The following is a 25746-nucleotide window of genomic DNA, read 5'->3' as shown; positions in this document are numbered from 1 at the left end:
GTCCTCTTTAGACCGTCGCAAAACTACAAAAAAAAGTACACAAGCATTGCATTAGCAACAACGTTAGCTTAGCACGCTATACAGGTTCACTAAACATAAACAAAAAGCGTCTCATACAAAAAATATTACATTTCGCTTACTAACATAATATTTACATTCTTTACAACAACCATACTTATGGACAAAACTTGTCCAAGGATCATATAAGCACTACATTACAACGTAGGCGTCAGCCCGAGACGTCGTGCAAGCATATTGAACTGGCAAGAAAACAATAAACCTTGTCGCAAAGCGACCACAAGAGTTCGCTGTTAGACAGCACAAAAAGCCTTGCTGTAAAACTTACCAAAAGGCAGAATACTATCTGAGCGGGACATGTGCGTCAAATATTTTAATGTGATTAATTAAAAAAATTAATAACCGCGCGTTAACGCAATAATTTTGACAGCCCTAGTTTATTTACATTTGAAAAACCAGAAGCCATTCATTTACGAACGTGATTGCACTTTAGCTTACATATTTAAATGTTAAGATATTAATATTTGAATGAGGCAAAATAAGATGCTTTTTCTCTCAAATATCTTGTTATAATCATTTGTTTCAGATGTACTGTAATTATTTTCTGTATAAAAATGAATTTGGTGTTCATAAAGTCTTTTTTTTTCAAACTTGAGTCTTGAAAAAGAGGGGGTCGTCTTATAATCAGGGCCGTCTTATATTCAGGCTAATATGCCGTATTGGCCCAAATAGAAGACTGTGTTCTGAAATGCATTGAAATAAGACTGAAAAAGTGGGGGTCGTCCTATATTCGGGGTCTCGACGTTATATCCATTTACGACTCTTACGATGGCGCCAAATATCATTGAAGCGATGTTCTGTCATGACAGATCTCCGCTACTCTCAAGTTTAACCAGTTTGCATTATTTTATTGCAATGTTTTTCCTTATTCAGATTTGTTTCAAGACTACAGTTACAGTTAGACTTCACTTTAATGGTTAATGCAGTTATTGCAATTTTGTTGTTTAATCATAATAGATTGGTTTATTTACATTTCAAAAACCAGAAGCCATTCATTTACGAATGTGATTGCACTTAGTTTACATATATTCAAATGTTCAGATATTAAGATTTGAATGAGGCAAAATAACATGCTTTTTCTCTCAAATATATTGTCATAATTAAAGATGGCCGATCGATAGGGACGCCGATCGATCGGGTCTGATCACGTCATTTTCAAAGTATCGGAATCGGCAAAAAAATATCGGACATGCCTTTTTTTTAATATAGATATATATTTATTAATTGTTTTCTAATTGTATTTAACGTTACAGACAAAATGTCTTACACTCATCCAGAATCTGTAGTTTTGGCTTAAAGTAAGGCCATCAAATTTGTCGCGTTAATGGCGGTAATCAATTTTATTTTAAATTAATCATGTTAAAAATATTTAACACAATTAATGCATGCGCTGCACGACTCACTCACGCATTGTCGCGTTCATTCTATAATGGCGCCGTCTTACCTAAATATTAAAGTTGCACCGATACCGATACTAGTATCGGCAGGGGGCGCCGATCCGGCCCGAATTGGTGGTATCGGTATCGACGAGTACCAACATTTAGGGCGCTGATACCATCTACTGGCATCACTTGAACGCAAATGTACTGTCCTCCCCACGTGAGCGAACTTCCCAAATCCCGTTGCATGACATCTGTATGTCTGTTTTGAAATTACAAAACGAAATTAACTCCTTCGTCTTCAATTTTAAGGATGTAAATTACAACGCATATCCGCGATGTTACGCTGCTACTAACATGGCATTCACAAACAGCATGCGTAAGCTAAAGCCTACCATTATAGCGCCGATGGGATCAGAAAGCTTAAAACCGTGGGAGACGAAGCAAACTCATGGTTTCATGCTGAACAATGAGTGGCAAATTAAGAGCGCCTTACCTCAAACTCGTCCTGTTTATGACAGTCGATTGTCATATGTGTTGTGCAGTAATGAGCAGAAGTGACTTCTGTGGCCAGAAAACACTCAATCGGCGCAGCCGCACCACGCACGCTAGATATCATCAAATAGCAACCTAGATGTCCTATGTTAGATCCCATGCTAACTCTCGCGTGGACACACCAGATATCATCAAATAGCAACCTAGATGTACTACATTAGATCCCATGCAATTAGCTGCATGAGCCCAGAGCGACGCGTAGTCCATATACTACATTGATGAATTAGAAACCGCCATGACTGAATGGAAGTAAAGGAGGCCAAATCAATCCATACCAGTGTCTATAGATAATGCTGCAAATACTGTTAATTCAGTACATGTTACAGATGGACTCGGACCACAAATAGGATGTTTTGCTTATATGGTAAATATAGCTGCTAAGAGAGCTACAGCAATCAACAGTGTGCCCCACTTTACAAACAGTAAAGATTGTTCTCAGCACTTATATACAAAATTTCTTCAGATCAGTAAGAAGTAAGCACATAAATATTATGCACTAAAATGCTTGTTTATATGATGTTATTTTTGCTTGTGAGCAAATAAAAATGATAATGATAATAATAATAACAATAATAACAGTTGTATTTTCTGTTTCAGAGAATTAAATGTTTTGAATTGTATCGAAAATCGTACCAAACCATGACTTAAATGTATCGTTGCATCCCTTATACGTACATTTATACATATACTGTATGTATATATGTATGTGTATATATATACACAGTGGGGAGAACAAGTATTTGATACACAGTCAATGGGAAAACCCATTGGTAGTGTATCAAATACTTGTTCTCCCCACTGTATATATGTTTTTTTTTTTGTTTTGTTTTTTTGCTAACAGAGTGGTATCGGAATGGTATCGGAATCGGTCAATACTGCAGAGCCAGGTATCTGTATTGGTATCGGGCCCAAAAAATGGTATCGGTGCAACACTACTAAATATACAGCTAAAAGGCAGCGTACAATGAGTAGTGAATTTTGGCAGTCTTTGGAGCCTTGTTTTAATTGGCTTAAGCCTTACAATCCCTCTCTCAACAATTAGAAATATCGTGGGAAGCAATGTGGGGAAGAAATGTAATAGTTGATCTTTTTCTTAACACCCTACGTTATTACCCAACATAGAGAAGATATATCAATTGGTGCCACTTAGACATGTGCCGGTTACCGGTTTCACGGTTTACCGTGGTGTGAAAATGTCGCGGTTTCAAAACCACTAAAATTTTCCGTCATACCTTAGTACGGTATTCGCTAGCGCTCACCCTTCCACTGTTTGTTGCCGTGAGTGTCAGTGACGCTATTCTGCTAAATAACCCAAAAACAATCCCTCCAAACACAAGGCATACTTTTCTTCAATTTATTGAGCTCTCAAATCGTGGTGAAATATACAAATGAATACATTTAAAACGTTATACAATTGTATTTTTCCACATGTGAGTAGGTTCAACAGGATAACAGTAGCACCATCAAAAAGGTTGCCAAAAACAAAACATACATTTTCCTTTCAAATTCAATATACAAACTAACTAAAACTTACAAAGACGAATGTTAGCCTAGGCTAAGCTGGGAGAGCAGCTTTGTCAACGTTTCATGTCTCACAGCCGCTGAGTGAGAAACGAGCTTGAATGAAGGGGGGGAGAAAAAAAAAAAAAAAAGGATCGCGTCAAAGATCGCTAATTGCGAAAGGAGGTCTCACTTCTCACTTTTTGTTTTAGATGAAACCTTTCCTCAACAATATTTACATTTTAACTAACTTATACATTTTAACTTATTAACGTATGAATTCTTTGTTCTTTTTAACACAAAGGCATGACATCATGTCGAAGAAAGTTGACACAGTGGCTGAAAATGGCAAAACTTCAGCTTCTCCCCCTCAAAAAAAGTCATACAGTATATATTTTAAATTTTATTTAGAAGTGTTTTTACTTTTTTGTAGCAATTATTTAGTTCTTGCTGTAATATTGAGCAACTTGAGCTGTGGCTGTGGGTATAGTCTAGGTTCTATTTATTTTAATTTTATATAAAATATTTGTTATTTTTTGTTAATTTATTTATTTTCACATTAATTTATTTTCACATTATATTCATGTTCCAATTTGCAAATATGGTCTGAAAAAAAAAAACTGTTCAATGGAAAAAAGTTTTTTTTTTTTTTTTTTTTTTTTTTCCTGTTTTTTTTTTTTAAAACCCATACATCTCAAAATTTTGGAGCTATAATTGCAATACCGTGATACCGTGGTATTTTTGCTCACGGTTATCGTACCATCAAAATCTCATACCGGCACATGCCTAGTGCCACTACGCACAGTCATGGTTGCATTTCCCATCATGCATTTGGTCAGAACAGTTAAATGGCTACAGTATCATTTACTGAAAGCTCAACAAATACACTAGATGGCAATATTTAGTCACAATATACAAAATCACATTTATCCTTTAAGAATTACAAGTCTTTCTATCCGTGGATCTCCCACAGAAAGAATGTTGATAATGTAAATGCCATCTTGAGGATTTATTGTCATAATAAACAAATACACTACTTATATGTACTGTATGTTGAATGTATATATTCGTCCGAGTTTTATTCATTTTTTTCTTAATGGATTGCCAAAATGTATATGTTCAGGAAAAATTATCGGGAATGATTGGAATTGAATCGGGAGCAAAAAAAACAGTCGGATCGGGAAATATCGGGATCGGCAGATACTCAAACTAAAACGATCGGGATCGGATCGGGAGTAAAAAAACATGATCGGAACAACCCTAGTTTGTTGTTTCAGATGTACTGTAATTTTCTGTATAAAAAGGAATTTGGTGTTCAAAAAGGCTTTTTTCAAACTTGAGTCTTGAAAAAGAAGGGTTCGTCTTATGATTAGGGCCGTCTTATATTCGGGCCAATACGGTATATGTGTTGACCAGTTGGTCCTATGTGATGTGTGGCTAAACTCTAAACGCACTAGATACAAGAACAAAAGACTGGGAACATGAAGGTTCAAAGAATCAAAGCAGCAGTAAAGTTGATAAAGACTTAATTCAGCTCACGTCATCTCAACTAAAGATGCGCCAAAGAGCCCTATTCTAACACTAGGACAGGCTACAGCACCCATACAACCCTTGTGAGGATGGGCAGTAAATAAATGAATGAATATTATTTATCAATGAACTTACGTTTCAGTTTTTAACAATGCCAATGTTTCTTTTAGAGTCCTGAAATTGAACGTAGACGTTTGCAGAGCTGCAACCACTTCATGACGTTGAAAAAACTCAACCGTCTGGCTCACATGCGGTTAAAAAGAGGCAGGGATCATACTCACGAGGTCTGTATACATTTTGATTGTCATATTATTGCTGGTGTTCTTTTTTTTTTTTAAGTCAATGTTGTTTTGTTGTCCAACAGGCAAAGCAGAAAGTGGATGTGCTGCACCTCCAGTTGCAGAATCTTTTGTATGAAGTACTGCATCTTCAGAAGGAAATCAGTAAATGCTTGGAGTTCAAGTAAGCACAAAATACCAAGGCTGAACGATATTGGAAAAAGCTCACATTGTGACTTTTTGGAGGTTTGTCCGGAGCCCCTGAAGGGACATCAACAGAAAATAAATTTAAGCTATCTGTTGCGCACAAGAAGAAATCGGGTATACATTAGCATTACCGTATTTTTCAGACTGTAAGTCGCACCTGAGTATAAGTCGCACCAGCCATAAAATGCCCAACAAAGAGGGAAAAAACATATGGCGGAAAACAGACAAGACTGAAAAAGCAGTTTCTGCTCTTGCACTCCTCTTTTAAAGAAACTGCTGTATTTTAAGCCAAAACAGCTGTTGTGTTTGACCCTAACCCTGCTATAGCAGATTCATGGTGCATGAAGCCCCCGAACAATTTTTAATTTGTCTGTTTCACCCTGAAAGCCCCCGTTAACAGACGTCGCGCAACCGCTTTTGTTTCAACCCAGCCATAAAACAAAGGTAATTAATTATATTTATTATTCAAAATGTCTGTCATTTTTAGCTTAGAATCATTAATTGATGACTACTATTTAGCTAAAAAAACAAAACGAGTTCAAAAAATTATTCGCTCGCATATTTTAAACTTTTAAACAAATTATGTCACAATTAGGGTTGTTCCGATCCTGTTGTTTTGCTCCCAACCATGACTGTGCGTAGTGCTACCAATTGATATATCTTCTCTGCGTTGGGAAATAACATAAAGTGTCAAGAAAAAGATCAATTGCTACCTTGCTTCCCCACATTGCTTCCCATGATATTTCTAATCATAGGGATAGTAACGCTTTATCCAATTTTAAAAAGGCTCCAAAGGCTGCCAAAATTCACTCTACTCATTATACGCTGCCTTTTATCTCTATATAGGTAAAACGGCGCCATTATAGATTGCGCGCGACAATGCGTGAGTGGGTCGTGCAGCGCATGCCTTAGTTGCGTTAAAATTTTTAACGTGATACATTTTTAAAAAAAATTAATTACCACCGTTACCGGGATAAGTTTGATACCCTACCTTAAGCCTAAACTAAAGACTCTGGATGAGTGTAACATATTATGTCTGTAACGTTAAATACAATTAGAAAAGGATTTAATTTAATTGATCCAAACAAAAAAAAAGTTGGGGGGAAAAAACGTTTAAAAGGGTAAATATATGAAAAAGAAAATCTCGACCACTCCTTGATGTCTGCGATTTCTGCATCGCGACCCTTGTTATATTACCATGTTTCACTAATAAAATCCCCCCCAAAATCCAGCTGTGGCCATTCACAGTTATGTCTTGACACTCAGTGATACATGCTACATGAAGTTTTTGGATCGAAACAAAGTAAGTACGCGATAATATCTCGTTAAAGTCGTGGCGTCTGTAATTCTGTTCTCGCGTGCTCTCACCTCCAGATAGGGTTTTGGTGTTTAAAAATGATATTTAAAAAAAAAAAAAGCCCTCCTGTTCAAAATTTTTCTTCCCCCAGAAAATTGAGATTTTAAACTTTCCAATGACGTATTACACATGCATATCGGACAATTTTGAAACTTGGCTAAATTGGGGGTCTCAGAGCGGAATTTCAAGTCACCTGAGTGTTTTCCGCCATATATAAGTCACACCGGAGTATAAGTAGCATTTAGGGGAGAAATTTACTTGATAAAATCCAACACATAGAACAGATACGTACTCTTAAAAGGCAATCTAATAAAAAAATACAAGAGAGAACAACATTCTGAATAAGTGTACAGTACGATGTTACATGATGCATGAACAACGAAATGCGAATATACTGTCCTCACCAGGATGCTACGGCTTGGTTCTGGCTATACAGCTAGCTAAACTCCCAAATGACGATGCCGGACATCCGTATAATTTGCGAAATCAATTTCGTCCTCGATACCAAACAGGTTCGCATCAACGTAATTAAATAATAATTAGGTGCTATTACAGCAATGACACAAACTGTTAGCATGCATTCGCTAGCATTAGCACATCGTTCAAACAACCACACAACTGGCTCTAAGTGTCTGATCGCGGTTGGAAAACACAACAACAGAAAAGATGATACACACAGGCGTTGCCTCTGTAGAAATATTTTACAAGCATAAACAATGAACGTTGGTTCTCAGCCCTCGCTCTCGCTCTCTCTGGCGTGAGCGCTCTTCTTCGCGTAAGTGAATGCGCCCACACGTGGGTGTGAAATTGCCACAAACTAAAAGCATGCATTTCAATATAAAAAATGTCAATAATACAATTGAACACACATTGCCAAAGGCAGAACGCGAACGTGGCCATAGCCATTAAGACAACTATAGCATAAAGAACATGCTAACAAGTTTGACAAAATAATAAGTATCACTCCAAAACACCAAAATAACATGTGAAATGATATCATAATGTGTTAATAATTTCACACATAAAGTCACTCCTGAGTATAAGTCGCACCCCCAGCCAAACTATGAAAAAAAAATACTGTGACTTATAGTCCGAAAAATACTGTATAGTATATAAGTCAGCGGACCATTGCAATGCAAGTTAACCAATTGTTATAACGATTAGCATTATATAGCATTTAATCTAGCTGACTTTTGCTATGCAAGTTAGCCAATTGTTGTAAACATTAGCATTATATAGCATTTAAGCTAGCGGAGTTTTGATATGCAGTTTAGTCAATTGTTGTAAACGTTGGTATTACATAACATTTAAGATAGCAGATTTTTGCTATGCAAATTAGCTTATTGTTGCATTATTGCAATTGGCTAACTTGCATAGCAAAAGTAAAAAAGCGAGCTTAAATGCTATATATTGCGAATGTTTACCAGATAGTTTCTGTTGCGCACCAGATTGCTTAAATTTATTTTATTTCTGTCGATATCCCTTTAGGGGCTCCGTAGGTTTGCGAGACAGTATATTGTAATAATCAAACTAGAATTCACCAAATGACTCATAGCTCTCTTTGGGAAGACTTTAGTTGACTCACCATGACCACATTATATTCATATAGACCCCAATCACCAACGTCACACAATGACGTGTCGCTGTATTGTGCCGCCATATTGTCCGCCATTGTTTGTCCGTATTCCCAATGGTCTCAATTTATCGTGCAATTTATGGTGCAATTCATGGAAGCCCCGGTGCTTTCAGATGCTGTAAACTCATTGTATGTGTTGCATAAAAGGCGTTATGTGGAACAGCTTCGGTCGATCTATTCGCCAGATCCATATTTGATGCCTAAATCGATATTTTTCGACCGTCTGTCTTCACCGTCTCTGCCTGACATCTGCTACCCTGATATATACAGCTATCTTGTCCACAGAGACTCAGCCTATTCTCACGAAAGTTTGAAAAACTTTAAGAGCAGCACTCTAAGCAACATTACCCCGTGTGACCCTTTACTTCCAATTTTCTAAAATGGCGACAATCAATAATAAAAAAAAAAACTTGACTGCGATGGCCGATGCTTCAAGGATAGGTGGATATTGGACTATTTCTTCAATAAAATACGCAACAACTGTGCCTGCCTCATTTGCAAAGAGACAGTCGCTGTTTTCAAAGAGTTCAATGTGACGCAATATTACCAAACAAGACACGCTAACATGTACGACAACATTACAGGGAAGATACGCAGCGAGAAATTAAAGCAACTTGAAGCTAGTTTAATTTCACAGCAGCAGTATTTCGCAAGAGCCTGAGTGTCTAAAGAGAACGCCACAAGGGCAAGATTTTTGAAATTATGAATTTTAAAAAATAATAATAAAGCAAATGTGACACACAGAAGGGCTTGCTAAAATTTACTTAAATATATTGTTTTACGTAAATCAGCCAAGGTAGCCCCCCACATTTTTACCACACCAAATCTGGCCCCCTTTGCAAAAAGTTTGGACACCCCTGTTTAATTGATGATCCGTAGACGAGGCCAGCTTCTTTCACTTGGTACCAGCTAAATATTATTCAAAAAATAATGATGGCGGAAGAAATAAACATCTTGAATTTGAAACTGTTTGTTGTTGGCGATTAGCCTCGCAATGATCTTAGTTGTGGTTGTCAGCCCAAAACCCTCTAAATATATATTAAATGCATCTTACCAGGTATAAAATGACGACTACATAGTCTGTAGTGATCGTTTGGTGCCCAGTTTTCCCGTCGAATTGCAGCAATCCATCTCGCTCTCCTCTTCGGGTCTCTCGGAATACGGTAGAACTTCAAGTCTCTCCGTCGATCTTCTCTGTTACTGCAACCAACCGCCACACACGCCTTCACCCTTTTGAATATTAATGTTAACGATCAGAAAAACACGCCGCAATAAGAGGCATGTATGTAGCGGTAATGTGTAAACACGATGAGCTGACGGACAATATGGCGGCTCCAGTCAGGGGGGCGGAGTTGTGACGTCATGTGATTGGGGTCTATAATACCGTTTAATCCAGGTGAAGGGGGTTCATCTGTAAATGGTGACGATTAGTGTATATGAAAGGGATCCAGGAGGCCATGTCTCTGCAAACTTGCTGCTTTTGGGGGGGGAATCACATGTCAAACAATATATTGTACATCCAATATATTGTACAGCCCTACTAAATACTGTACATCCTTAATTTTGAACGTATTTCAGAGTAAAGCATAAGGCAACAACAACTAATCGATAAATATCGATTAATAAATTTGTTGCCACCGAATTTGATTATTGATTTTTGCCGGCAGCTATGAGCAGTCCCGTTTGGGTCCTCTTTTGTGAGGCCGCTCACGCGCCAGTGTTTAGAGCGAGAGAGAGAGAATTCACTGTTACACTAAGGTTGAGCTGCTGAATCAATTATATTTACGATGTTTCGAGAGTTAGATTGTCTTGAGTTGTGTTTGTGTTGTTGGATCCAGTGTGCCTCCGTCAGAGGAATGATTCCCGTTGTATTGTTTGTATTTTGTTGATGAGACGTTACTACTCGGAGCGCTAAACTAGTTAGCGATTATGCAAATTAGTGGCTTAAGTGTCCGTTGGTATTGTTTTGGTGAAGCATATCAGCACTTGAGTTATTGTTAGATAGTAAAGTTGTCATTTCTTTTTATGAAGAAACCACACACATAACCCTATTCGTATAACAGCTTAGTCTCCTTTCAACACCACCAAGTACCATTTTAGACTACAGTTAGGAAGCAGTAATAAAATATTATTTTCGAAGGAAATAGTCTTCCATTTTTTCTTTGTTGCTTACAATGCACTCAAAACGAGTTGAAGTTACATTTTGAAGGTAATTGAAAAAAGTGACATTTATCCGATTAATCGATGATGAAAATAATCATTAGTTGAAGCCCTTGTAAAGCATATAGGCAAGTTAATGTTCTTTGTTTTTCTTACTAGTACTTGTTGACTTTTATATTCATATTTCCTAGTTAGAAGTGTGACCGAATTGGCTCGTTTGTTTCCCTCTCAGGTCTCAGCATGAGGAAATAGACCTCGTCAGTGTAGGAGAGTTTTACAAAGATGCACCAGAGGAGATCTCCAGGCCACAGCTCACCAAAAATGATCCGCACCAGCAAACACTGGCAAGGTTGGACTGGGAGCTTGAACAGAGGAAAAGGTAGTCCAAATTTGTTCACCTCAGTTACTGCTTACTGGCACATAAATTCGGCAAAGCTAATTGAACGTTTATTCACTGACTGACATAGGTTGGCAGAGACGTACAAACAGTCTCAGGCCACAAAGGAGAAGATCCAGAAAAGTATTGAGGTCAAAAAGGAACACCTGAGGAGCTTGCAGCCTGGCCTGAATGCCATCATGCAGGTATAAGTTGCATTGTCGACTGTGACACTTATTTCATCACCCTTGTTTTTTGTTCCTAAATTGTAATAGTGATTTTTGCTCTTTCCCCTTTGCAAAGGCCTCCATCCCAGTGCAAGAGTACCTTTCTGTGCCTGTTGAACAGACACAGAAACACACAGAGATTGCACAACACCTGCCACCACCCCTGTATGTCCTCTTTGTTCAAGCCAATGCATACGGTCAAGCTTGTGGTAAGGAAGCTTCTCAGACACTGTGGTGTCCAGCAGATCCTTTTGTATTATTTACTGTTGTCCAAGTTTTAAGCACGGTTTGATTCTGAGGTATTTTTCCCCATTCAGACAAGAACCTGAGCGTAACAATCAGCGGGGATGTGGAAGAAGCCAAGGCTATGTCTAAACCACCGGAGGATTCTCAAGGTAAGGCTACACTATTCATCTTGCACCTGATATGCATGATTAATACAAACAATCACATGCTGAACGTCTAAACTACTATTGTACAAATTGTTTGTGATGCAGATGATGACAGTGACTCGGACGCAGAGGAAGAGCAGGAAAAAACAGTGAGTCTTGGCTTAGCTGAAACGCATACACGGGTTAGTGAGGTCGGCCAATTCTTCTGTGCAACTGTCCCACAAAGCGTCCTTGAAGACCCAACTCTCTCACAAGGACAGAGTAGTGACAGAATAGGAATACTGATCACATCCTGTATCCAAATCCAAAAGGATTGTTTTTGGCCAAGAACGGCTGAGTGGCTTTAATCTAATCAATCGTATATGGATTAAATGACCATTTATAGTCTAATCAGCTATTTCTGTTTTGATTTGAGAAGGCTTTATGTCATCAGTTAACAGAGTTGGGGAAAATATCTGGCGATATATCGCGATGCTTTTTGTCACGATTCAACGCCAACGCAGCCCCCGGACATAAGCCAATAAACTAAAGATGTCCCAGTCCGATCACTGTCCGTCCTGCTGCTTTTCTTGGTCGGCAGTGCACTCCAGATTGCTTATTAAAGTTAATGATGAGTAACAGCTGTTGAGGCTTTGATGTTGCAAGAGAATCCTGGGAGCACCATACTTGAAAGATGCCGGGTCATTGAGCTTGTTTAAACATTTGCGGTAGTGTGAGTTAGAGGTGTGCAAAATTTCCGATTCTTAGATTATTCGCAATTCGGCCGTGGAAGTGGAGCTGGGACTCTTTGGGCACCTAACGATTTGATTACGATTACGATTCAGAGGCTCCGATTCGATTATAAAACGATTATTGATGCACCACCCCTCCTTCTTTTTTTTTTTTTTGTTTTTTTAAATGTTTTGTACATTAGTTCCAAAATTGTTCAAAAATACTCTCAGGCTAAACCACACTACTATTTCAGTGTCAAGTTAACATATAGCAGTAAAAAAATATACAAAAATAACATTAAATAAAAAAACTCCAGTCCCTATTCTGTATCAGCAGCTTTAAACTACATTCAATTAATTTAATGTTGTGAATCAACCGTTAAATTTGTTAAAATTGCTCCCGTTATTCCATATTTTCCCTTTTGTCTACTTTCGACATGTGAAAGTTTTAAAACTATTTTAAAGATAGATTCAAGTCAATATTTTACCGATTTAGGAGTATTTTAGATAAAAAGCTAATTAGGTTTGCTTGGAAGGTTCGCTACAACAGCCTTGCAGGGAAGTGTACTGCTTTAAGATGGCGGCCGTTTATAATGCCCGCATCTAGCTTTTTGTAGATGTGCTGCTAACACTACCAAATCTATATTGCATCTAGTCCTATATAAATGATATTACCGTAACATTATGTGGATGTACGTTGTAGCAGCTTTTCGGCAGCAGTCAGGTATGTTGTTGTGTTTTTTTATCTCGTGGCATGAGTTGAGCTAGAGCCGTGAGTTGAGCATTGGCATTACCCGAGGGGCCGGGTCATGGGAAGCATGATGTTTAGCTAGTCTCGCTCCGTTCCGTCCCGAAGACCGCGCGGCGCGCTGATTGTTGTGTACTTCCGCTTTACTTCGCATATTTCAATAATCGGAATTTGGATGTTTGTGAATCGTTCTCGAATCTTCCACGGCCGAATCGCGAATAATCTAAGAATCGGAAATTTTGCACACCTCTACGTGGAAGATTCGAGAACGATTCATAAACATCCAAATTCCGATTATTGAAATATGCGAAGTAAAGCGGAAGTACAACACGCTCAGTGCGCCGCGCGGTTTTCGGGGCGCAATGAGGAAGCGAGAGTAGCTAAACATCATGCTTCTCATTACCCGCCCCCTCGGATAGTGCCAATGCTCAACTCACGGCTCTAGCTCAACTCATGCCACGAGATAAAAAAACACAACAAGATACCTGACTGCTGCCGAAAAGCTGCTACAAAGTACATCCACATAATGTTACGGTAATATCATTTATATAGGACTAGATGCAATATACTGGACTGTCTCAGGAAATTAGAATATTGTGTATTCCAATTTTATGAGACAGTCCTGTATACTGCACTCATTGAAAGGATATAAAGTCTTTTTTTTTTTTTTTTTGTTTTTTTTTTTTTTGTTTTCCGGGGACTATTTGATATACTGTATATACTGTACATCCAGTTGACGATAGCACCAACATACAGGACTGTCTCATAAAATTAGAATACACAATATTCTAATTTCCTGAGACAGTCCAGTAGATTCGGTAGCGTGAGCAGCACATCTACAAAAAGCTAGATGCGGGCGTTAGTGAACGGCCGCCAACTTAAAGCAGTACACTTCCCTGCAAGGCTGTTGTAGCGAACCTTCCAAGCGAACCTAATTAACTTTTTATATAAAATACTCCTAAATCAGTAAAATATTGACTTGAATTTATCTTTAAAATAGTTTAAAACTTTCACATGTCGAAAGTAGACAAAATGGAAAATATGGAATAACGGGAGCAATTTTAACAACTTTAACGGTTGATTCACAACATTAAATTAATTGAATGTAGTTTAAAGCTGCTGATACAGAATGGGGACTGGAGTTTTTATTTTACTGTTATTTTTGTATATTTGTTTACTGCTATATGTTAACTTGATACTGAAATTGTCGTTTGGTTTAGCCTGAGAGTATTTTTGAACAATTTTGGAACTAATGTACAAAACATTTAACAAAAAAAAATTTTTTTTTTTTTAAAGGGAGGGGGGGTACATGAATAATCGTTTTATAATCGAATCGGAGCCTCTGAATCGTAATCGAATCGTTAGGTGCCCAAAGATTCCCAGCTCTAGTGTGAGTGGCAATTCATTGTGTTTAAGTGAGCGGATTTGAGTGGAATAAGTTTATAAAGTTTTTAAAGTAAATATTAGACATCAATTAATGATTCTAAGCTAAAAATTATAGACGTCACATTTCAAATAATAAATATAATTATCTACCTTTTTATGGTTGGGTTGAAACAAAAGCGGTTGCGTGGTGTCTGTAAACGCGGGTCTCCAGGGTAAAATGGACAAATTAAAAATAGTTCAGGGGCTTAATGCGTCATGAAACTGCTATAGCAGCTTATAGACATATTGTTCTATCAAACACAACAGTTCTTTTGGCTTAAAATACAGCAGTTTATTTTAAAGAGGGGTGCAAGAGCAAAAACTGCTGTTTTCAGCCTTGTCTGTGTTTTCTGCCATATTTTCTTGACAAAACACATGGAGCCAAATACATAGCCTCCTGCCATAGGTTTTACCTACGGGCGGAGGTAAATATGAGTACCGGGTACAAGCTATCTCAATGTGTTTTAGTATGGCAATGTAAAAGCGCTTCTGTTTTTACAGAAGAGGAGACGACCAACTGCGGGCGGCCAGCTAGATGACAAGAGGCGCGAGATGCTCAAGAAACACCCACTGTCCCTCTCTTTTGACTTGACGTGTAAAGGTAAGATTATTGAAAGGATTCCATCCCTGCAAGCATGTCCTTGCTTTTGCGTAGTGACAAAAGAGTATTGCTCACTGGGCTTAGTTATGACACCTCATGAACCTTGTGTTCCCTCTGCTGGTGACTAAAGAAACAAACGCAGAGTGAGATCTGCAATGCAGGCTTTACTTACCTGAAGGGGGAGGAGAGCGGAACAGTTGAGTTTGTGCTTCTGCAGCAGTTCAAGGTGCTGTAAGCACATTTTCTCACAAGCGCTCTTCGCCCAACTCTGCTGAGCTGTCTACTACCAGCCTCTCGTGGCATTTGACATGGTCAAAGGATATTAACGCGTCATGAAGGTCATCATAACTGCATTGTGCTCCATCGCGACCTCATCCTGTTACGCACTCTAACACACTGCTAGTTCCTACAGGGATAATTACAATATGAAGGTGACTTTGTGATAAACTAATTTAGGGCTGCAGCTATCGAATATTTTAGCAATTGAGTTATCGACTGAAAGTTCTATCGAGTAATCGGATAAAACTTTTTTTTCCCTTTAGGTAAAGAGCAGTTATAAATATACATGAGAAAACTATCTAATATTGAACCATTTTCAGTCAATCAATGTCTTTATTTTTGATGTACATTGTTGAAAACGGCCAACAATTGCATCTCAGATGTGACTAGAATAAAAAAAAGACTAATTCACTGCTTTTACTTAAAAAAACTTCAAGATCTTATAAAAAATATATATTTCTTACCTAAAAATGTCATTATGTTTGATAACACACATCACAAAAAAGCTAGGTGTTTTTCCCATGTGTTTCAATTGTATTTTCCATTTGTGTCAAGCTATTTTTAAGTTCTAGTTAATTTTTAAGTTGGTCTCTACTAAGTCCTGATAGGATTTTGAGTTTTTGCAGTGTTCAAAATAAATGTATGATACCTGCTGTACTGGAGCACATTAGGGACCAGAGCTACTTGTTTTATCCAGCAATGACTACTGCAATGACTACTGAGCTAAAATTGACAGCATTATTTTTTATTTTACACCCTTATCACTCAACTGCGCTATGTTTTCACAGATTAAAAAAAGCCTGTGTGTAAGACACATTAGCCACGCATCGACAGTGGTCATAATTAATAGAAACTTAGCCCTCCACAGGGCTAACGTTATGTGAGCGAGTAACAGTGACGTTAATCTTATTTATTAGCGCTGAGAAGTCTACTGCTTTAAGATGGCAGTTGTTTGCTAACGCCGCCCAGTCTGTCATTCTGCATCTAGTTTTACATACAGTGCCCTCCATAATTCTTGGCACCCCTGGTTAAGATGTGTTTTTTAGCTTCTAATATATATTTTTTTTAATTCAAATAATATGGGACCTTAATGGAAAAAAAGAGAAAAATCCAACCTTCAATACAAGTGCATTTATTCAGTGGGGAAAAATCCCACACATAGAAATAATTATTTGACATCAAATAATGTGTGTCACAATTATTAGCACCCCTTGTGTTAATACTTTGTACAACCCCCTTTTGCCAACAAAACAAGGCCTGGGGACTGAGATGGCCATGGGAGGAGCTTGATTTTGTGTCTGGTGAACCATTCCTGTGTAGATTTGGCCATATGTTTAGGGTCATTGTCTTGCTGACCCAGTGATGACCCATCTTCAGCTTTGAATTTAAAAAAAAAATATTAGAAGCTAAAAAACACATCTTAACCAGGGGTGCCAATAATTATGGAGGGCACTGTAGATGTGATATCTATGAGACTCATCAGACACTACCTGCTACCACCGTAGCATCATGCGGGTGTAGTTTTTAGCAACGTCAGTTTGTAGCAGCTGTCGGCTGCGTTGTCCCACATTAAAAGTAGTGCGGACAAAACGTGTTGCTTAGAGCTGGCAAAATTAACAGATTCCTTGAGGTGAATAAAATTACTCTGATCAGTTTTTAAACTCGAGTTACTCGAGTATTCGTTTCAGCTCTAAACTAATTACCTGTTTGTCTCTGCAGATGGCAGTGTCCTCAATCTCTTCTTCTACTACCTGATAAATCTCAACATCATGACAGTCAAAGCTAAGATTTCTGCATCAACAGACCTCACCACAGCCATCAGTGCAGGGTACGTGCAAGATTGTTTGTACAGTGGGGCAAATAAGTATTTAGTCAACCACTAATTGTGCAAGTTCTCCCACTTGAAAATATTAGAAAGGCCTGTAATTGTCAACATGGTTAAACCTCAACCATGAGAGACAGAATGTGGAAAAAAAAATTTTTTTTAAAGAATTTATTTGCAAATCATGGTGGAAAATAAGTATTTGGTCAATACCAAAAATTCCTCTCAATACTTTGTTATGTACCCTTTGTTGGCAATAACGGAGGCCAAACGTTTTCTGTAACTCTTCACAAGCTATTCACACACTGTGGCTGGTATTTTGGCCCATTCCTCCATGCAGATCTCCTCTAGAGCAGTGATGTTTTGGGGCTGTTTTTGGGTAAAACGGACTTTCAACTCCCTCCGCAGATTTTCTATGGGGTTGAGGCCACTCCAGGACCTTGAAATGCTTCTCATGAAGCCACTCCTTTGTTGCCCTGGCTGTGTGTTTGGGATCATTGTCATGCTGAAAGACCCAGCCATGTCTCATCTTCAATGCCCTTGCTGATGAAAGGAGATTTTCACTCAAAATCTCTCGATACATGGCCCCATTCATTCTTTCCGTTACACAGATCAGTCGTCCTGGTCCCTTTGCAGAAAAACAGTAGCCAAAGCATGATGTTTCCACTCCCATGCTTCACAGTGGGTATGTTGCAATTCAGTATTCTTTTTCCTCCAAACACGAGAACCTGTGTTTCTACCAAAAAGTTCTATTTTGGTTTCATCTGACCAGAACACATTCTCCCAGTCCTCTTCTGGATCATCCAAATGCTCCCTAGTGAACTGCAGACGGGCCTGGACGTGTAATTTCTTCAGCAGGGGGACACGTCTGGCAGTGCAGGATTTGAGTCCCTGGCGGCGCATTGTGTTACTGATAGTAGCCTTTGTTACTGTGGTCCCAGCTCTCTCTAGGTCATTCACTTGGTCCCCCAGTGTGGCTCTGGGATTTTTGTTCCCCGTTCTTGTTATCATTTTGACGCCATGGGGTGAGGAGGGAGTTGAAAGTCCGTGTTGCCCAACGACAGCCCCAAAATATCACTGCTCTAAAGGAGATCTGCATGGAGGAATGGGACAAAATACCAGCAAAAGTGTGTGAAAAGCTTGTGAAGAGTTACAGAAAACGTTGGGCCTCTGTTCTTGCCAACAAAGGGTACAAAACGAAGTATTGAGATGAACTTTTGGTATAGACCAAATACTTATTTTCCACCATGATTTGCAAATAAATTCTTTAAAGGGGATGTTTCGGCAAAGGGGGTGTGAGACATCAATAGAACCGTTATGCGCCAAGATAACAAATATTGATAAAGTTAACAAAAAAATCAATCACATTAATGAGCAATTATCGAAAATAGATCGAAAATGACGAACACTACCGAAAGTGTTCCGGAAACAGCCGAATGGGGCGGCGACGTCACGACAAGTGATTGAAAGTCGAGGCGGAGCTAGGTGCCATTGTTTTTTAACGACGAGAGAGTAGCGTTGGGGTTTGTTTGACCAAAACATCACAACAATGGTTCAAAACTGCTGTGCTATGTGGTGTACAAATAGTTGTTTATCGGAATATAGTATCCATGAGTTCCTGAACGCGAAAAAAAAAAGCTGGACTACACAGAAAATGGGTAAAGTTCGTCCGTGCAAAGAGGGCTAATTTTCTAGACACAGCCTCCGGCACGCTTTTCTGTGGTGCGCATTTTCCAACTGAAAGCTTCTCGAACTATGGACAAGAGAAATCGGGTTTTGCTAAAAGATTGCTGCTCAAAGGAGATGCGGTGCCGACCATAGATGCACAGCCACCTAAATGTCCCGAGATATCAAGAGAGAGACGATGACTGCTAAAGGAGGCTAAAGCTACGCAAAGAAGGGAGCAGCCAAGCTTGAAATGGCCAGAGTGAGTACTCTTTTATAATTAATAAAAAAAAATGTCACGCCTTTGGATACAGGACTCGACACATGTATAAATGATCGTTCGTAAAATATATAGAACAAATCCTCTGATCCCGTTCATATTTGTGTCTGTTGGCAGAGCGAAAAGCTATGATAGCGCAATAAATTATAATTATTCTATGCATTCCTTTATTTTGCAGTCACGGTGTATCAGCTTCACAAAAAGAAATGCTAAACAAATCATTGGTGTTTCCCACACGATCTGCTGCCGATGTTTCATCAGTGTCATTGCTCCCCTCAATGACCGTTTCATTACGCTGCATTGGCGTTCGTTTGGGCTCAAATTGGTCACCTATAACACCGATTAAAGCTTTGCAACTCTCCTCGTCACCATTAGATGAACATTCGTTACGTCCTTCTACGTCGGATTCGTCGCTGAAACTAGAAACGAAATTGTCTGCCATCATCGCCGCCATTCAGTATTAAAGCACTGAGCCTTTTTCTTGTTGAAGAAACAGCCCTCACTGCCAACTCTGAATTCTCTTTTATTGACAACGAGCGGTGTTTCTTCATGAGGGAACCTGGAATATGTGCAGGACGAACACAATGCATCAGCATAAACAGCTCAAAACACCCCTAATTCTCCCCACACTAGAAGGAATTATATTGATGCAGACAGGCGCTGCCCCCCTAGTGGCCGGTGGCACTCTCTTCACTTGACGTGACGTCACGCACACAATCTGCCAGATCTCGGGCGCCGGTCGTTTTAGCTTGACAATCGAGCCAAATTTCTCTCATTTTCTTGTGTGTAATTACACGAAGTGGCATGATATGAATACAAAAGGCATGCGTTTATGGATAAATGATGGAATATCAAAATTTTCCCAGGGCGCTACATCCCCTTTAAAAATCAAATGATGTGATTTTCTGAGTTTTTTTCACACTCTGTCTTTCATGGTTGAGGTTTACCCATGTTGACAATTACAGGCCTCTCTAATATTTTCCAGTGGGAGAACTTGCACAATTAAGTGGTTGACTAAATACTTATTTTCCCCACTGTACATGAAAGCCTCCATCAACCATTGCTGAAAGAAACTTTTCCTTTTCAGGGAACTTATCAAATCTGAAACCCTTCTAAGTTGTTTGTACGCCAATGATCATGGAAGAGAAACACCCAATCCAGCTAACCGTTATCAGTTTGATAAAGTTGGGTAAGAAGGCCATTGTAGTTCTCAGTAGTGGTGTAAAAATATTGAAGTTATTTTAACAAACGTTTATTTACAGGATTGTTTCTTTTGCTGACTATGTGGAGGATTTGGGTCATCCGTACAAATGGGTTCAGAATCTTGGAGGGCTACATTTTCCAAGTGATTCGTCTGAGGTGTGTGTTTCTATACGCATTTGTATGCATATTACTAGTGCTGTAGTGATTGATTATTCAGGTAGTCGATTTATCAATTAGTTAGTTCGTATAATCAAGTAATCGGATTACAAACATTTAATCTGTTCCAAAATACATTTTAGGAGGTATAAAACATGTACAATTGTTTATGCTTGCAATGAGATTTGTTTTGGCTTGCTATGATTACACTTTCAAAAGAGCATTTAACGCAAAAATAAAATCCGATTTTTTTTTTTTTCCAAACTTCAGAATTGCACTTTTATTTCACAAGTTATAAATGCATTAATAAATAAATTAAAATATTTGAGCTCAGCCTCAGACGATATAAAAAAATAAATTAGGATATAAGAACAACAAAAGAACAATTGACTAGCATAGGAAAAGTCTGCTAGCTTAATGCTATAAAATGCTAACACTTTTTTTAACAATGCGCATAACAAATCAAACAACAAAAAACAGCCAAATATACTTAAAAATAAAATAACAAATGCATAAGCAATTATAAGCTCAAACAAAAGCATACCTTATGTTGGTCTTAGCAGGGATTCAGCCATGTTAGCTGAGTTATGGCTTATTCACTGTTGCCACTAGAGGGCAGTGTATCCACCCAAATCAATAAAACTCAATGCAACACTTTCTAAACAAACCATACATACGTCACTCTAATTAACAGAATCCTCGAAGCAGCAAAATTTTTTTGAAGGTTTTTTTCCAATCGAATGACTCAAATTAATCGATTAATCGTTGCAGCACAACATATTACGTTAACAATATCAGGATTTACCCCAGAAAACTTGCACAGCCTGGTCGAGAAGCCCACTGACGACCCACCATGTTTTTGCAAATGAATACAAATGAAAAATGTTAAGTTGATTGAAATTTTGAACTTTGAGCCTTTGGGATCTTTTCAACCTATTTCTCCACATAGTGCCGGTTGGATCTGTGCAAACAATCTAATCACATAGCTGACATATAAAAAAAAATGTAACTGCTTAAACTGATAGTAGAAAAGTGAAAACAAAATACTCTCACCCATATTTTATTCAGCTGAGAAATCTCACACTAGACTGGAACTTAGAGTAGAATGGCAAAGAACTGGTGACATATCAACCAGGGAGATGTCGCCAATGCGCTTTTAACTGTAGACGTGGTTACAATCCGTTTCAAATCGTTTTTATACTTTCTTTTGTAGCACTTTTTTAGCCTGGCAGCCCGCCAAGTTTATAAAGTACTGTGGGCAACCAAGAATACAGTCACTAACAAAAGTCATGTCGCTTATTCATTTTGTAGAAACAATTGCTAATAAGCTGACTTTTAATTGTTTAATTGGTTTCAGAAATGGCTCATATGAAAGCTAAGGCCCTCCCAAATTATTTTGAATGTACAAAAATATATTTTCACTGAAAAAAGATTTATCATTTAATGAAGACATAAGGGTCAAATTTTGGCAAGACAAGTTTTGTCGCCTACAGAAAGTAGTGTGAAAATTGAACAAAAATGTACTTCAAATAAATAATTATGTTACATAACATAAGCGAATTAAGTAGTGGTGCTGTGATATCCAAATTTATTATTTTATATGACTTCCTGGGCTTGAAGGACTGCATCCATGCGGTTCGGCAAGGATTCATACAAGTCATCAGGAACATCAAGGGAACCAGTCTTGCATGCCTCCCAGAGTTCATCAACATTATTGGTTTTTGTCTTCCATGCTTCCTCTTTTATCCTACCCCAGACATGTTCAATGATGTTCATGTCTGGTGACTGGGCTGGCCAGTCCTGGAGGATCTTGATCTTCTTTGCCTTGAGGAACTTTGAGGTAGCGATTGAAGTATGCGATGGAGCACCATCCTGCTGCAGAATATGTCCCTTTTTATGGTTAGGAATGTAAGAGGCAGCTAAGATTTGTTGATATTTCAGACTATTTATGTTGCCTTCCACCCTGCAGATCTCTCGCACACCCCCATACTGAATGTAGAGGTTAGATTTTGTGCCCGAACCCGACCCGACATTCGGGTCTGGTCGGGCCCACATTTTAAGCATTCACGATCGGGTCGGGTCGGGCCGCCATGCCGGACTAATAAATTATTTTTAAAAAATAAATAAATAAATAAAAAATGGAGAGCAGGCTCTCTGTATTGCGCTTTTGCTTGTGCGTGTGCACGAACGCCGTGGCGCCGGCCGCTTTTTCTTCTTTTCCTCCCGCTGTACCGTTTGCGCACGGCCGAGGCGCCGCCCTCATTTTCATTTTCTCCCATTTCGCCATTTTTAGTCAGAGCCGGTCTAATTATTTCCCTTATTTATCAGTAATAAAGAGCAAGACATGAGGCGGGGGCCGCAAGTTGCCGACTGCAGTCATGGCTAGCCCGCAGTTTAAAGCTTTTATTTCATTTTTATTTTTTATTTTGGTATTGTTGTCGTTACAATAAAGAATGTTATTTCAAAGCATTTGTAGTTTTTTTTTTTTTTTTTTTTTTTTTTTTTGCTGCTGTTCCCTCTCCTTGTCAGAGAGGCGCGTCCATGTGAGAACAATATCCCACACACTCAGAAATATGTTTAACAAACACTCCCAGCGTTATTTCGTTGTGTGAATGCTTTGATAATTCTCAAAAAAATATGTAGATTATTTAAACATTAAGAAAACTTGCGTTTTTTTCTGCCAACTCGAAGAAATGAAAATAAATTGCTGCTGCTGCGTTTTTTCCGCGTCACTCAAAAAAAAAAAAAAAAAAAAAAAATCGGATTTTTCGGGCTCGGGCCTGCAAATCTAGTTAAGTGATCGAGCTCGGGCCGGGTCGGGCCTCAATACCAGCGGGCCGTGTCGGGTCGGGCTGGATTTTTTAGGCCCGAACTAGGCTCTAACTGAATGTAACCCCAGACCATGATTTTGCCACCACCAAACTTCACTGTTTTCTGAGTGAATCTCTGATCCATGAGGGCTCCAGTAGGTCTCCTGCAATATTTGCGGCGACTGTGGTGTAATTCAATGGAAGATTCATCTGAAAACTCCACCATTTGCCACTTTTCCAGCGTCCATCCTTTTGACAGGCTGTGGCCCTTGGCAAATGCCACACGGTTTTTTAATTGTCTGCACCCTGAGAGCATGGATGCGGTCCTTCAAGCCCATGGAAGTCATATAAAATATTAAATTTGGATCTCACAGCACCACTACTTAATTCGCTTATGTTATGCAACATATTTTTGTATTTGAAGTACATTTTTTGTTCAATTTTCACACTACTTTCTGTAGGCGACAAAACTTTTGTCTTGTAAAAATTTGACCATTATGTCTTCATTAAATGATAAATCTTTTCTCAGTGAAACATATTTTTGTAGATTCAACATCATTTGGTAGGGTCTTAGCTTTCATATGAGCCATTTCTGAAACCAATTGAATAATTAAAAGTCAGGTTATTAGCAATTGTTTCTACAAAACGGATAAGCGACAAGACTTTTGTCAGGGACTGGATCATACAGGTTGCATGTAGTACAGCAAGGAAAAGAATTTAAACTTTTATTCACCTGACCCCAGGAGATGACTGAAATTAATCTTGAACAGGGCTTGTACACTCATACTCAGGAAGCTTCATTTCTTGATTTTTGTCTAGGGTATGCTTGTGGGCAGTTCTCTAAGTGCTAGCCATATGGAGAACACCATGAAGCTCCTGAGGGGGCGGGTTCTGTCCCGCTTGGCTCTGCATAAGCAGTTTGCATCTTTAGGTAACGTAATGCTACCATCAACCATGCACATTAAGTTGGCCTAGTGAAGAGCTTTTCAATTGTGGCTGAGCTTTTTTTTCTTATTTTCACAGAGCACAATATCATCCCTGTCACCACTGAGTGTCTGCACCTCTTTCCAGCCAAGATTATTTCCCGTTTAGCTCGATGGACCACCATCACGCATGAGGAGTACACGGTATCAGCGTTGTTTTTGGGAGCCCTTATTTTCTTCTTAATCTTTTGGACGAAAATACTTATTAGTCATTTCAAAATGTGTTAGTCTTCGTTTAGTTTTAGCCGAGGGTTAATTTGAGCCGCATCATACCGGAACATGTTCCGGTACCTCTTGATTTTGGGTTCCGGGACGTATTTGGTCCGATCCGGAAACTCTTGTGTATAAATATTAATGATAATAACTAGAGGCGTGCGAAATTTCCGATTCTTTGATTATTCGCGATTCGGCCGTGGAAGATTCCAGAACGATTCACAAATATCCAAATTCCGATTATTGAATTATACCAGGTAAAGCGGAAGTAAAACACAGTCAGCGCGGTTTTTGGGACGCAATGAGGAACGGACCAAGAGTAAATATCATGTTCAACTCATGCCGCTAGATAAAAAAACAATCATACCTGACTGCGGCCGACAACCGCTACAAACAACGCCCAGTTGCTAGTTGCTACAAACATACGGCTACAGTAGATATCATATATATGTAGAACTAGATGCAAAATGACAGACGACGTCGGTGTTAGAACATGTATTATTGAACAGAGATGTGAAATGACAGACTTTCCGGCGTAAGTAAACAGCCGCCATCTTAAAGCATCTAGAAGGCTCTGTTGTATTAACTTTTTATCTAAAATACTCCTAAATCGGCAGAATCTTGTCTTGAATCTATCTTTAAATGATGAAATAGTTTTAAAACTTTGACAAAAGTAGACAGAAGGGAAATTGTGGAATAACGGGAGCAATTTTAACAACTGTAACAGTTGATTCACAACATTACATTAATTGAATGTAGTTTAAAGCTGCTGATACTGAATGGGGACTGGAATTATTTTATTTACTGTTATTTTTGTATATTTGTTTACTGTTATATGTTAACTTGATACTGAAATACTAGTTTGGTTTAGCCTGAGAGGATTTTTGAACAATTTTGGAACTAATGTACAAAACATTAAAAAAAAAAAAAAAAAAAAAATTTTTTAAAGGAGGGGGGTGCATCAATAATCGTTTTATAATCGAATCGAAGCCTCTGAATCGTAATCGTAATCGAATCGTTAGGTGCCCAAAGATTCCCAGCTCTATTCAGCAGTACTCAACAGTACATTATGTACAATTAATTAAATTCTCCTGGACACAATGAACAGTACATTATGTACAATTAATTAAATTCTCCTGGACACAATGGACTGTATGTAAATGTTTTCTAATTGTT

At 38.5% G+C, this 25746-nt stretch overlaps 1 protein-coding gene across 1 annotated transcript in view; it reads left to right on the top strand.

The window, feature by feature from the left end:
- Positions 1–25746, top strand: part of thoc5 (THO complex 5) — a 37115-nt gene that overhangs the window by 6212 nt on the left and 5157 nt on the right. Inside the window, exons 4-16 of the mRNA XM_057831962.1 lie at positions 5213–5326; positions 5407–5504; positions 10913–11059; positions 11148–11262; positions 11360–11492; positions 11601–11678; positions 11781–11824; positions 15060–15159; positions 17158–17266; positions 20293–20394; positions 20468–20564; positions 24194–24305; positions 24398–24501. Of these exons, the coding sequence (XP_057687945.1) occupies positions 5213–5326; positions 5407–5504; positions 10913–11059; positions 11148–11262; positions 11360–11492; positions 11601–11678; positions 11781–11824; positions 15060–15159; positions 17158–17266; positions 20293–20394; positions 20468–20564; positions 24194–24305; positions 24398–24501 (1353 nt within the window). The remainder of the gene's footprint in view (positions 1–5212; positions 5327–5406; positions 5505–10912; positions 11060–11147; positions 11263–11359; positions 11493–11600; positions 11679–11780; positions 11825–15059; positions 15160–17157; positions 17267–20292; positions 20395–20467; positions 20565–24193; positions 24306–24397; positions 24502–25746) is intronic.

The sequence above is a fragment of the Corythoichthys intestinalis genome, chromosome 3, assembly GCF_030265065.1.
Source record: "Corythoichthys intestinalis isolate RoL2023-P3 chromosome 3, ASM3026506v1, whole genome shotgun sequence".
Taxonomy (NCBI): Eukaryota; Metazoa; Chordata; class Actinopteri; order Syngnathiformes; family Syngnathidae; genus Corythoichthys; species Corythoichthys intestinalis.
The sequence above is the reverse complement of the archived record's forward strand: the minus strand, read 5'-3'. Positions and strand labels throughout refer to the sequence as shown.